This window comes from Balearica regulorum, chromosome 1 (assembly GCF_011004875.1).
Source record: "Balearica regulorum gibbericeps isolate bBalReg1 chromosome 1, bBalReg1.pri, whole genome shotgun sequence".
Lineage (NCBI taxonomy): Eukaryota > Metazoa > Chordata > Aves > Gruiformes > Gruidae > Balearica > Balearica regulorum.
This window is the reverse complement of record NC_046184.1, coordinates 152,356,373-152,371,448: the sequence shown is the minus strand read 5'-3', so window position 1 is coordinate 152,371,448 and position 15,076 is coordinate 152,356,373. Positions and strand designations below refer to the sequence as shown.

At 40.1% G+C, this 15,076-nt stretch overlaps 1 protein-coding gene across 13 annotated transcripts in view; it reads left to right on the top strand.

The window, feature by feature from the left end:
• The window catches only part of MCF2L (MCF.2 cell line derived transforming sequence like), a 164,597-nt gene that overhangs the window by 82,506 nt on the left and 67,015 nt on the right, over positions 1 to 15,076 (top strand). For 12 of the 13 annotated variants that reach the window (XR_012832987.1, XR_012832981.1, XR_012832985.1 and 9 more), the window contains one exon: positions 11,655 to 11,738. Coding sequence is in view for 8 of the 13 variants with exons in the window: in XM_075739768.1 (XP_075595883.1) it covers positions 11,655 to 11,738 (84 nt within the window). In the remaining 5 variants the exon portion in view is untranslated. Of the gene's footprint in view, positions 1 to 2,565; positions 2,649 to 11,654; positions 11,739 to 15,076 lie in introns of those variants that run through there. The other variant, XM_075739798.1, reaches the window with a different exon arrangement.

The window sequence follows — 15,076 nt, the reverse complement described above, 5'->3', positions numbered from 1 at the left end:
TCTAGGAGCACGCACCTCCACAGAGCCGGTTAGGTGACAGCCCTGGAAAGGAGGGAGTATGGGCTTAGAGCCGAGACGTAGATCCTGTTTCTGATGTTGCCGTTGCGACAGATGCTGTTACCTGATCCAAGACAGGTCACTTACTCCGTCTCAACTTTCACGTGTGTGAGTATTTACATGACTTGTGGGAGCGGTGTGGAGACTCATTCACTAATTTTGAACACTCCTCAAAATCAAATATGCTAGTAATGACCTCGGAAAATACGTAACTGTTAAGTAAAACGTTTCTAAGGAGTGTTATTTCTTTTAAATCTACCTTTAATTAAAAACATCTGATATTGCGTAGGAAACTCTTCTGTTTTGACGTAATACAAAATGTAATGGGCCCCAAAATGAAATAGCAGAATTTATAACAAATTACCTCAATTATATTCTTCAGGACACATTTTAATGCCATGCACTGAATAGAGCTGCTTATATAGATGACAGATTTATTATAATATAGCTGACTGGTTTGGGATTATCAACAGTTCCTGCCCTGTGGCAGATGAGTGGTGAGAACATAGGTGTGGGGCACTTCAGAAAATAACCTCTGGTGTGGTCTGGGGGTCACCTGGGTTTGTTGGGGTTTGTTTTTATTGGGAGTGCTGAAGCAGAAATAGAGCTTTTCCCCATCTGCAAATGGGATTTTGTGAACAGATGTAACCATCAATTCAAGCTTTTTATCCTCACTGTCCTCTTTCCTTGACCCCTCTCATTGGGAGAGGGCTCTTATAACACCATGAGGTGAGGAAAAACAATCCGTTTGTTTTCACATGGTTGTTGCTGTCACTCCCGCTCATTGGTTTGCTCTTTGTATTAGTCTGGATGGCCGGTAACTAATCTCAAGTGTATTAATTAACAGGTAGTCCATCACTGGACAATTACTTCAAAGGATCAAGTAAAGCAAGACAGCTCAGCATTCATGTCTGAAAGATCATTTGGAACGCTTTGGTTCTAGTTGATTTCATCATCTGTTGCCTTATTTCCTGTTTTCTTATTCATAAGACTTGTACATATTCTACTAATGCGACTTTGTAAGTTGAAATACATGTCCTTTTGGCAGTTACTGCTGCTTTGGGTAGGCTCCTTCATAGGGACCAGGTGGTTGATGGGTTTACCACCAAGGAAAACATCCCAGTTGGATTCTGCCAAAGATATGTGAGTGAGAATTCCCTCACAGATAGGAAACATTGGATGCATTTCTGGGGAACTTCCTAACCAAAGGCTCATTGGAAAAGGACATCTGCCCCTCTGGCAGGTAATTTCCCCATTGGGTAGGGGGTGGGTAGTAGAAAAAGATGATGATGATGGGTTTATTGGATCATCCTTTGTTAAAACTAGGGCTCTTAAAGGGAGGTTCTTGACAAGGCACACTCGGGATTAATTTTTTAATGCATTCTTACTCTGATAATGTTTGAACAGTACATGTGTTCACATTGAAAGCAAACAGCTTGCATCTAATGCATGCCAGTGCTTTATGCAGGAAGAGAAGAAGTGGTAAGTAACCAGCTAGCCTTTCGGAGGACCTCGGAGACTGCTGACAGGCACAGTTGCTCTGCATGTAATTTGAAGAAGGGTATTGTGTCCCCGGTGGTTTGGCTTTGACTGAAAGATGGAGTTTTGCGCTCTCATTTTGCACTGAAGACGGGCTCACAGATAAATAGGTCACTGTCAGCGGAACTATTTTGCACTAAATTGATTAGAAGCAACATGACCTTAAGCCTGATCTCCTTGCTCTACAAAGATATTGCTGAATTGTGGCTTCTCCTGAAGAAAAGCACAGGTGTGTCTAGTTTTTTCAAATTTTCTTAGTTACTTGATTGCAGGTCAGGCAGGAACTCTGCCAGATAACACTATCCTTCTTTTTGTGTACATTCATATATAAATTTAGTTTATTGTTATGGGAAGTGTGTTCTGTCCTTGTGTAAATTTGCAGTGTATCCTTTTATTTGCAGATGTATTTCTCAGTGCATCAAGACGTATCCACTAAATCTATTCCCGTATTTTACACGGAAGGTACTTTGTTCAGGATTCACTCACGCAGTGATTATGGAGATCAGAACCACTGCTAAAGCTTACAAAGAGAATTTGCTGTTGCAGAGAGCCATCCTGCTGTTCCTGAATTGCAGTGGGTTTTAATTTTCAATTCATTGCATTTTATGTAAATACCAGATACATAATTTCTCCTGATCCCTATTTGAGATAGGGAGGCAGCGTAGTTTCTTTTGCAGGATACAATTTGGCATCCCCTAGTTGTTAGTATAGGAGGATTAATCTAAAATGCATTATTTCTTAAATTCCTTCAGTCAAAGCTTTCTATAGGAATCTTGTTTCTGTTAAGATATAATGAAACAGTGGAGATATTATTTGCTGTTAATAGTGCAGCTACGGTCCATTGCAAAACTGAAAGCGTGTTTTGTGGAATAGGGACAAGCAAAAATTGCTTCCTTATTCTGGTGCTTGAATTCACATTTCCAGTTCTGTTTTCCGCTTCTGGTATGCATGACTGTTGCAGAGGAGGACCAGAGAAAGAGCACTGAGTCGGTGGACTGGTGTCTAACCTTCCAACTTTGTTGCTTTTGAAATGTCAAATTTAAATGAAACAGGTATGTAAAGGGTGGATCTTTTAACTAAAGGGTGGATCTTCTTACTAATCTTTAATTAGTATTACTAATTAAATTATCAGCATGTGAGTCTGAGTGCTCTGCTGCTCAGTAGTGCTCCATGCTATGAGGGGTAATACTGCATGCTGCTTAGGAGGAATGAATGAAAGATTTAAGAAAGGTAAGGCTAGCCAGATGGAAAGGGTGGAGGGATTAATTAGTCTGAGTAACTTTTGGTCTTTACATGTATCCTTGTCTGTGCTGAGAGAGAGGGGAGGGGTGGATTTAAGAAAAGGATTATTACAGTATGAGAGGGGGGGATGTCTGTTTTAAACTGCAGAACAAGGGAGTGTTTTGTGTCAAATCATGGTGGTGCATATGTAGCCATGCCAGGACTATTAGTATAAGTTGCCAAGTTTAAAATAGGAGGCTTTAATCTGTATTTGACAGTTGAGAAAGAAGTGAGCAGGGCTGCTTTTGTTAGCAACTGCTGAGGCTCAATTTTCTTCTGTTGACTGCCCCCACTTCTGGGCATGTTTAGTGTGCCAGAGATTGCTCCTTCGCAGAGATTTGTTGCATGATTTTTATGTTCAGAGTGGGCAGAGGGTTTGTCCCTTTCCCCAGCACTGTTCTTTCCTCTTCTTCCTGAGCTCTATACGGTTAGGAGGGGGGAGCGGTGGTGTTGTGCCTACAGTCAGCAGAGGGGAGGGAATGAAAGCAAGGGAAATGTTGGATACCCATCTTTCTATTCTCAACCTTGTGAAAATCTCCAAGGAGAACAACATCCTCTTGGGGAATTCTTTTGTCAGTCCACGTCAAAGAGTGAGGGTAGAGAGGTGGGGGGAAAAGGAAGGAGAAACTGAAAAGAGAGGATAGGCTTGTGATATGGGTGCAGGACTTGAGTGTCTGTTCTACTTAAAGACTGTGCAGGTAGTTGTGAGCAGTGCTGGTTCTGGTTTTCAACACCCAAATAGGGATGAAAGCACCTCCTGTCTTGTAGGTACACTGCAAGACTAAAAAGTTTGACGTGATTTGGGTCTGCAGTAGCAGGGTGTGGAGCCAGTGCTGCCTGTCTGCGGCCGTGGATCCCCAGGAGTAGCAGTCTCTCTCCAAGGGACAGGATCCCATGGAGGATCCCTCGTGGAGGTTCTCCTAGTTTACTTTGTAGGTAGGGGAAATGTGGAAAGAGGATGACTAGAGTCCCAGCAGAGGTCTTCGGTGTGTACTTGTAATTGAGGGGAGTGTCCTTTCAATCTGGCTGTCTCAGCCTTATTTGCAATGAAGGTGGACTCCCTCCAGCTGCCGGAGTCAGGCACAGCACATGGATGAATTGCCATTATTTGCTACATTTTGGTGTTAAGAGCGTGCCAAAGCTTTATCTGAAAGGAGGAACGCAAGGCAAGACAGTACCATGCTTGTTTTCCTATGAGCCAGGTATGATGTGATCCTCTCAGAGCTATAATACTGCAGCGGGAAGAGGTCTGGTACTAGGTGATAGTTTTGCATCCTGTGAAGCTGTTGTTGACATGGGACTCTTCCGAAGGGTTGTGAACAGTTCTCATGAAACAAATTACTTGCTGTATCTTTTTTAGAAAGCAGAGCTACTTCATCATGACTCTGGGGTATTTCCTCTTTCCTTCTTCTTTGGAAGAGCTATTCCCTTAGTTTTCATCTTTTTACTTTAGTTTTGTTTTTTAGAAAATTGATATACCATGTAATAATATATGGTGGTAGACAGATTTTATTAGCCTGAGATAAAGCAGGTGTGTCAACATTACTAAATTTTACCCTATTCTGTATTAATTTTTAAAGTCAATATACTGAATTTAGTACAAAATTTACTTTACGTGTGTTACTTGTACAGCAGTGATACCTCTGTTGGAAGTTTCTCTTTCCAGCATTGTGAGGTGGGCTTGGGGACTTCTCACCAGGGAATCCTTTCAGAATTACAGAAAACTTTGGTTGGAAGGGACCCCTGGAGGCCACCTAGTCCAGCCTCTTGCTCCAAGCAATTAGATTTTACCACTTTGCTGTTTTATAAAAGTGATTTTAATTTTCAGATCAAGTAAAAGCATGCATTGTTTAAAATCCTATCTTGTTTCCAAAATATCATACAAAAATAGCATTCCATTTAGTAGAATTGCCAAGTATTCATGCAGCTGGTCCTGTGCGTGTTGACATTTTCAGTCAAAGCATGCTTTGAGGTATGTATTTTTTTTGCAGAGGGAGGGTTGAAAGCAGGTGATTTCAATGGAGAAGAATCTGGTTCAGTTACCCGAAAAGATGTCTACTTTAGCATAGGTGTTTAAGCTGTGTGATTGCCTCATTAATTTTTAAGTCACGCTGAAGATAACTCCTATAATTTGTGTGTAGTTCTTCTATTCAGAGTTGATCTTTCTATTTTCCGTAACTGTAAGACTTCCCCTTCTTTGCAAGGCTTTAGTACTTAGAAAGCAAAATTCCCATAATCATTTTCTCAGAGCATTAAATCTTATTAAATGCAGTTGGCAATTTTTTTGTTATTCCATGGAGGCTTGCTTGCTCAAGTATTAAGCGAGAAACATCTGGGTCAATCGCCGCCTTATCACTTGAGTGCTTGCTAGGGGAATGTTCTCTGCTGCTCAGGCTGTATCTAATATTTCCCCGTTTTAAAAACAAATCTTTGCCTTTTGCAAAATCTGCTTCCTGTTGGTGACTAAGTACATCTAATACTTTAGAAATATTTTTATACTATACACTCAGCATGATTTGCAGTATTAAGGAGTTAATGATGCTGCAATATTTGTTAACCCTATTTTGGGGACATGGTTCCTAGCAGTCTGAAACTATACTGCAAGAACAGAAGAGGGTTTGCCAGCAGGCAAATATAAATTCTTTGGCTTTCTTCAGGACATCCTGGAAAGAGGATGAGAGGAATATCACTGTTGCAATAGCAAGAGCGTGCCATGCGCACCAGATGAATTTTTGCTTTTAGATGGTAAGTCCATGTGACGGTGTTGCCGCCCTTTATCTCTAAGTCTTCTTTGCGGCTGACAAAAACTTATGCTATAATATGGCTGTGTGACACAACTGGAAGTTCCCCTTCCATCTCAGTTCAGGAAGGGAGTAATTATCATGACTTGAAATAGCACGAAGAACATTTATTTCTCACCAAAACAGATTAGGTGTGCTGAAACACTGTATGGAGCAAAAGCATGGCAAAACAGATTAGATGCTATAACTGGTAACACTTTCAGATTTCTTGCAGCATTTCCCCCCTCCTTCTTTTTTTCTCCGTAGCTCCTAATATGATTTGTCTTCTTTTTTATTTTCTTCAAGTATAAAGAAATATGAGGTTTTGTGTTGTTTCCTAGATTGTCTTCCTAATTATTACATAGTTTTCTTCTAGTTACAGATTAGCTAGTATTTGATTACTCTTGTAAGCCAGATCCAGATTTAATGCTGATCCCTGAGAAGCTGTGGGACTAGAGTATGTGTGTCAAGGAGGTGTGACTGATTAAGCGGAAGAGAAAGATGTAGTTTTTAGCACTCATAGTATCCTGTGAGTATATCTGCTATACAGGGAAGAAAGATGATTATATTTCCTCTGACGTTTGTGCTTTGAGGTGATATTATTTAGGCAAACAGAGAACTTTATTGCCTTTTGCAAAAGTGGAAGTGGAAGAAGAAAGAGAACAAAGACAAATACATCCTTTGACATGCATAATAAGTGGGCAAATCTGAAAATTCAAAGAAAAGTTTGAAAGAAATAAAAACCTTGTTTGGCTGTCGAAGTATGCTTTTGAGCAGCTATTTCATAATTTAAGAAAACGGGGACTGTTATACCTCTTGTTGCCTTGTGCCAGCCCAGCAGCATTGCATTTTCTGTACACCTCAAAAGTTTTCTTAAAAGAAGGATTGGTGATTAATCTCCCTACATGAAGCCAAACCATCATCCTCGTAGTTTCGTAGATAGTCCTGTGCCAAAGCTCCAAGCCTGAGAAAAGAATCAGACAGACTTTTTTTCTTCTCTTTAATTGTGATTATAGGAAACAGGAATTACTTGGGTAAAGCAGATGGTTCAGGAGGCGTCTATATAATAGAAAGGATTTTTTTGTTTTTCTGTTATTTCACACATGACAAGTTCCCATCCCTTGTATTTAAATACTGGAATTGCAGCATTTCAGGATTAATTGATGTCTCTCCTAAGTAGTTGTGGTGTTCTTCAGGTATGATTAAACAAGGAGAGTTACCAAGTTTCATTTCAAATGAATTATTTAAATATGACCAAAACTTACAGATTGTGAAAAGTGCTACAGAAATATCATGGATTCTGTGAAAGATCTGAGTAGTTAGGGCTTCTGATGCATGAGTCATTAAACACACCACACAAACAGTAAGTGCCTCTGTCCACTGTACATGGGCTTGTAATAGAGGGAACATCACTCCGAAGGTTTTAGATTTTTCTTTGGCAGCACTGCTTCCAAATCTTGACTCAACTAGATCCCTACTTAACATTGAAAATGTATGGGATTCCAGTTTTAAAATTCAGTTTTAAAGCTGGAGAACTCTCCTGGCGTCTTGACTAGCTCATTAGTTTCATGTGGCTTAGCACTGAAGGGAGCTATCTTCACCAGCTCTTCTGCTCTGGCCCTTCCTTCTTTCAGGGCTACACAAAGGACCTGACTGTTAGTGATGGTGCTTGGGGGGTGAAGATGAAGAAGGAAAAATGAGGAAATGAAAGGTTTGCCTTGGGGCTGAGATGAAGAGACTGCTCTGAAAGTCATTATCTTGCATTTGTAATTACCAGATGGGAGGGTGCTTTAATGAAGAGGTTTTTCAAATGAAGACCCCCTTCATAAAAGGCATTCAACTCTTTGAGCGTGTAGACTGTTCCAGAGGAGAAGCAAAACAAAACTGGTTGAGAAAAAAGAAATTCTTCCATCAATTTAAGGCATGAATTCATAGAGAAATGATAGGCATGTTTTCAGGAAAATCTTCCTGACTCAGCAAGAAAGAGAAGGAGGAAAAATAATTTGTAGTTTGCTTTATGGTGCACTACTGGGATCTGTGCTGAAAGGCGTAATTGTGTCCATACATATACAAACAGATTGGTATAATGTAATGCCATAGAATTTCATGTGGAACTACTCAAAGGGTGGTCTAATTCCAGCTGGCTCAGTGGGAATTGGATGAAACCCATTACATGAGGCTCACGAGTGGTGTCGGGAGACCTCCTTCCGCGTAACGTAGGTATGGTCTGTTCAGATTCCCCTCCAGCATTGTCTTCTGTGAAAATGGTTTTGCTTTGGCATGTCGGGTGAACTCCGAATGATGATGAGTTTTGGTTTGATTGGAAAAGAAAGGGGAGTCTTTTACCAATAAGTGAAAATCTTGACTTGAGTGACATTGATCGCTTTCTCAGATCTGGGTTTTTTTCAGGACTTATTGGCCTGGTAATTCAAGCGCGAGTTATCTTTGTGCCCTCGTGCTTAAATCCGTCATCCTGCTTCATTTGCAATGCAGTCAGGTGCCTTTGATGGGACGGGGTCAGGCCCCTCTGAGCTGTCTTCCTCCACCATAGAGACAGGACTATCAAACCAAGATTTAGAATTGAATTAGAAGATTATATATCCACAAGACTGTGGTTTACATTTTTAAAGAGAAAGGCTTTTTAAAATGAGAACCACATAGTTAACTGATTTCTTTGTTAGCAAGATGACACTTCTGTCCTCTCTTACACTCATAATTTAAAAACTAGATAATGCGGTTTTTAAAGAACCTCCAGCTGTTTGCTTAGAAAAAAATCTTTGTGCATTCCTAGCTATTATGTGTGTTCAGTTTTTAAAAATAATGATAAAAATGCAGTAATAACTTTAGAACCTTATTTCACTGTTTATTAGCACCCACAGTTACAGACGCATTATAAATCTCAGGGGCTTTATTTTAATCAGACTGCTCTGGAAAACTATTTTAAAATGAGCTCTTCAGGAATGACTGGATATTCTAGCATGTTTTGGTGTGAGCATCTCTTTTTCAGCCATGAATTTTAGATAGAGTAAAACAGAAAAACACTTAGGTCTCTGTTTTAAAAATACTATGTAAAGCAGTCAAAGTAGAACAGGGAAAGTCATGGACTGTATAAATCTTCATCTGTGTAAGCGGAAGTAGAGTTCAAGCCTATAAGAATTCCTTAGAAAACAGTGAACAGATTTTCAGTAATTCTGTATTTTAATGTGCACTTAATTAGCTTTACTAAAATGGAAATTGTCCCTAAAGACTGTAGCAGGTGACAGGTTCTCTATTTAAAGAATATTTCCAAGCAATTATTTTCCCCAACATCCATGAGTGTAAGGAGTATGTACCCTCACAGTCTGTTTAGCTTGCATGCCTTTCCTGACCTTATCCTGGTAAGCATATAGCATATTCAAGTAATGATGGACAAACTTAAAGTGAAATCGGATTCAGTCCCAGACAAACTGTGATAAACTCCTTTTTCTAGAAGGATGCTAAATATAAAGGAAATGATGCAGAGTGATGAGATTTTACAATTGCATCTTCTCTGAAAGGAGACAGGGTATTGGAGGGGGATTTCGGGATACGTCTGTGAGCGCTGATACTGGGTTCCGGTGTATCCTGTCAAGCTGCTGGATGCACACTGTTCAGCAGTTCCAACAGTTGCATTTTCTCACATTGTTTTGTACTGCCACTTATTATCTCGGTTGTTTCAAATCATTGATAATCTGCTCTGATCTTAACACACATTCTGCTTCCTGAAGAGTGTCATGAAACAGATCAGCAAGATGAGAAGGCAGCTGTGCCTTGGTGGAGGAGAAGCGCAGTAGGAAGGGCTTCTGGAGGTTTTTCACCTGTGAATACGCACAGTGTGCTGCTCCTGAAGTTGTAAACACATTGGCTGTTAAATTTGAGTTAAAACTGAGTTTAAAACCAGGAGGAGGAAAATACCATCTTTTCAATGAAACAGTACTTGCCCATGAGGTTGTGGGCTGCCCTGTGTTGATTGCAAAAGCTGCTGCTCCTGTCAGAGAGAACGTTGGGGCAATCGAATCTAGACTGGGGTCTTTACCTGACACAAGTCAGGACCGCAATGGGATTGATCGCACCGATAAGTGAGGAGATAGTGATTGTTATGTATCTGGGAAACATAAAGTGAAGAGTTTCCCTGACTTACGAACATCTTTCCTGCTTGAATGGGGTGTGTCATTTACTTATGTATGCAGAACACACCTATTTTATTACATGCTTATGCTGTAATAATGAAAATTATTTCTGCCTGTGACTGTAGGCAGGATGACATATTACAAAGTGATCACATTCTTTTCCCTTTTCCCATCTCACACAAAAAAATTAGGCATTGATCCTGTAATAGGTTATATTCAGGTAAAGGAGTCTGCCTTAAGGCATTGGTTTGCAGAATCAGGGGTGTTTACTTTAGGGGTTTTTTTTAATGCTGCTGCAGGGGGACTCCCTATATTAAAAAGCACTGACAGCAAAACCAAAATCTAAAATCCTTTTTTCCTTTTGGTCCTCTCTTTGGGAAATTACTTGGCCATCTGAGATTGGACTTTTGAAAGATCTTTGTTCAGTTTTCTGTTAAAAACATTAAGATGACGACATAACTGAAGGTCTGGGTGAAATATGACTTAACAGTTAAACGTATCTGCTTATGGATTTGACGGCATGGTATGCAGAGGTCTTCTGATCAAGCAGCAGTTCACCGGATGCAGAAAAATAACTCAAATCAGTGTGTGACCTTAAAAGTGGACACGGGTCTTCCTCTGCCAGACTGGCCGAAAGAGAACAGAGACGATCTATATCCCAGTATAAGCTGTTGCTTATCTGGAAGAAGTAACTGAAAGTGAGGTTTTTTGCTGTTCTCAAATAATTGCAGTTCTCAGAATTTTACACACATGAGAATCACTTATAAAAATGAGCAGCTCTCCTCTCAAGATCTAGCATTCGAAAGATCTCAGTGATAGCAAGTCCCTTCCTTGAGGGCCAGAGCTCTACTTCTATCTGATCAACTTGTTCTTCAAGGCAGATTACACTCAGCCTTTCATCACTTTTAGGTTTTTTCTTACTTTTCCTGTGCATGTTCACACTTCTGAGTGTCAGATTTGAGTCTTAGTGGCATTTCAAGGTACATTAAACCCAAAACTCCTTTATACAATGCCAGATTAAAAGAAATATTCAAAACCAAATAATGAAAATGCTAGGTTATCCCTTCGCTGCTTTTAAATGAGGCTAAAAATGTAGAATGAATAATGGCAAGAGAGTAAAACTTTGTGTTTCCTTGTAAAAAAAAATTAAAAAAAATAAATGAGATCATAGTTTAATGAACGAGGCAACTCTGTCATGCAGATTTTATCATGGTCAGTGAAACTTAGGTTTCTGCTTGACCTCTGGAAATACATGGGAAATGCCTCTGCTCAAACACTGTGGCAGAAAATGAAGACTCAAGAAAGCAGTATGTTTGTCATAAGCTAAAGTGGAAGGGCTGAGGTAAAACATTAAGCAATGCTTTTGACAGTTGAGGTACAAATGTGTGTGTTCAATGTTCCTTTCAACCTGTTCTACCTAATTTATTGAATGCTGTTGCTTTGGGGTATCTAAACGCTAGACAACAGGCTAGAGGGATCATAAGTTCCTTTTTTGTGTGAGTTGAGAAGGTTTTAATAAAAATTGAATTTGATATGTAAAAAACCCCACTGTTAAACATCATTCCTGAGGAATATTAGCTCTACAGTGTTTGGTTCAGTGACATCCCATACTGCTTCCAAGTGTCAGCAAATCCATGCTACTCTTTTATCAATATACTGTTCAAAGGAAAGTTTGCCTTGGCAGACACTTGACAGACTCCAAACATTTTCATGTATTTTTCAAAACTTGGATATTTTTCTGGGTGTTTGTGTTCCAGGGATGATTTTTTTTTTTATGTCTGCTGTGAAACTTTACATAAAATGACTTTGCAATGTAAATTTATTTTAATTTTTTTTTTTTCTTCCACAGATGAAATCATGCATCAGGATATCATTCCTCTCTATGCTGCAGATATTCAGGACCAGTTAAAGAAACAATTTGCTTACCTGTCAGGTAAGACTATGGCATTCCCTTCTACAGACATTGATTAGGTATATGGTTGGACCTGATGTGCTTTCATAGTTTTTGAGGTCTTATATAGGAGAAACTGGTATTTTATAAGCAACTCAAAATACAGATTACAAAGACTGTACCAAAAAAGAAGATTTTTTTTTTTTAAGTATAATAGGAATTTTATAGTTCATTTTCCAGAATTCAGGATAATGGGATGGAACTGAGGGTAGGACAAAAGAATAAACTGGGAAAAATAAATAAGGAAGTGCTAATGAGCCTGGTACAGGAGCATGTAGTCATCTGTAATCAGTGCTAAAGAAGCTGTGGGTACCTGCCCTGAGCTCCCCAGTGCTTGGAGCTGACACAGGGCCCAAACGCTGACCTAGAGCTCTCTGACCTAACTGAGCCCTCGTTGAGTCAGACAGTGCAGTGTGGATGTTCTGGTGGTTGCTGCAGTCTTGCAGTCCTCGGCCTACAGGCTACGCTGCTGCTGGCTCTGTTGTTGGGTTTGATACTGAAGCCCAAGCTGACACCTTGGACTTGACCAAAGCAGTGTCCAAGTGAGCACCACAGTACCACGTTCCCCCACGGACTCAGCACGAGGGGTCAGGCATGTGTAGCACCGAGTTCTGAATGGGGTTTTCAGCTTGGTATCACCACCTGCCTTTTGCAAAGGAACTACCTTTTAGGCGTAAAGTTGTCTCTGAAAGCATCATGGCCGTGTTCACACAGCGCAGAGTGTCTTTGATGTCCCTGGATAACCTGTGCCAAGTAGGTGTGATGGGGGCCTGTGTTTCTGTGCCATGCTAGGCACAGATGTCGGTTGCTAGGCTTGGTCTACAGCCATGATGGGACCATGGCTGCTAATGGTAAAGGGAGATAGTGTCTTTGCTCATTGATCAGGCTGTGTGGCAGGTGTCTGATAAGCTTCTGAGTTTGTTTTCCTGCCCTCTTGCAGGTGTGCAGCAGCGAACTTGCTGGAGTTACTGCTCTGCCCTGCCCTCCCTCCGATACGTAGAGAGGGAGAGCATCAGTGGCTCTCTAGAACTGCCCTGCCTCCTTCAGCATAAAGGAGATTTACCTGTAGGCTGAGGCTGGGCTTATGCCTGTTCCCTCTTCCTTTGAATCCCTCCCTGCATCAGATCAGGAGACACAGGGGAATGAACCAATGTCCTGCTTTGCTTGGCAAGAGCTCATTGAATCCTGTTGTACTCATAATTAACTATTAATTATGATTTATTCCTGCTACACAAGCTAAACTAAATGTGGGTCTGCAGAAGTGACTGTGTTTTCTATGGGGTAGTGGTAGCACTTGGAAGTAAGATTATTTTGTTTATGAAGTTGACTGTTCATGCTCCATTTGAGATGATGGTGTTTAAGCTACAGTTCTTTCCTTGCCATTTATTTTTTTGACTTTCCAAGCCCTTCCTTTTTATCCAGGGGCAAAAAATGGCTCATAGCAGTGTTATGCAAGAATCAGCCTATCTAGGTAACTGTAAGTAGGGTTTACATTTTGTCCCTCTGAAGTGAGGGGGGAAAACTGGTGACTACAGTAGATGAATAAAATATCATTGAGTCCAACTGGAGATTGTTCACGTCTTAAGACTGTTGAGTTCGTGCAGCCACAAGCGTCTTCAGCACTCATTACATCCGCTGTGCAGTGGAGCTTAGTAAGAGCAGCCGTTCCTCATTCTATTTTCTTCTATTTATTCATCCTCATGTCTACTAGAAGTCTGTTTTGTTTGCCTGAAATAGTAGGACAGCTGCATTACTGTGGACTGTGGCTGTATTCTCTGTTGTATTTTATTATTCTTGGGCAATTTGACTGTTAGGCATTTTCATTTCATTTTGGACTTCAATTCTTTTATCCTAATATTCTGCAGGACACTGATGGTTAATTTTCTGTGCTGTACCAAATAGTGCTCTTACAGGTTCTGTGAACAAAGGAACAGAGCTAATATTTTCATACTCAATTTATGTACAATTTGTTCTTGTAGTTGTGCTTACGGGTGGCTTTGATGGAATGCCACTTACAACATTCACAGTGTGTGTGAAGGGGACTTTTTTGCCTATTGCTAAGTTGCCTTGGAAATAGAATCTCAGGACATGGCATAAACCGAATTAAAATGAAAGTCCATAGATTACAAATAGGTTTGGTAGATAGCATCTTTGCAGGTATGGTGAATTGTGTAACATCTTAGATGCATTTCAAGTTTTTAGTTTTTGGCTTTTAACAGCAATGCGACATACACTTGAGAATCGCTTTGGTTTCTCTAATAGGATGTATCTAGGTCTCGCGGGACGCTTGCTTGAATAGTGAATGAAACCTAGTCTGCTTCTGTGGCTAAAGGCTGTAGCCTTTCCTGAGCTACTTTCTGTGTTATGGTCTAAATGGGGGTCACTTCTTTACCTTGGTCTCTTTTTCTCTGCAAGTACAAAGTAATTCATGTCCCTCATTCTGCTAGATTATAATGGAAAGGCTACCAGGACATCCAAATTAGGCTTGAAATGAAACAAAATGAAGCAAAAACTTAAATGACTGCTTCAGTTTTTCAGTAAATATGGCAAAGTGCAATGAGATCAAGGTGCTAGCTACTCCTACAGACACTGAAGGCTCTAGCTCTTGCTCAGCAGTGCGTATGCACTCACAGTGTGTATGTGTGTTCAGCTTAAATCTAATGGAGGGACAAGCTGTGGATGAGGTTTTTAATCAATCATTCACATAAGTTTATAAACCCCAAAGTTAATATTTATCTCAGGCCCAGCTGTTTACTTTTTCCCCTAAAGTTTTTTCTTTCTGTGGAACAAGGTCCTTATCTTTGGAAGAACTGTCGTTACTCTTTGTTGTTGTTGCTAGGCTGTATTAAACATCCATTCTACGTAGTTCACTGTTTCACCTGGCTTTTTTCTTCCTTTAGTTAGTATTTGTGCAACCACTTTTTCTTCTTCATTGTAAAGGGTCTTCCACCTTTTTTTTTTTTTATTAAATCCTCATGAAGGACATTGGAAGGTCCATTTAAAAGTTTCTGGAAAATGTATTCCTTACAGTCTTTCATTTGTATTTTATATTTTCCTTCACAAGTATTTTCCCTTCTACTCCCTTGATTGGAAAGTTGCTGTGTAACTTTCTTACTCAACTTTGCAACTATCTGCCATTGCTGTATGCAGGTATGTTAAAATAAATGTAGATGAACAAGAGTGTACAGACAGGTGTGTATGTTTATATGCATCTTAATTCATGCAAGCTATGTGATGTGCAGATGAGACTCTTGGCCACCACAAGCACCAAAGCAGTTATTTCAGCTTGCTTTCTTTTTAATGCCTCTGTGCATTGAACA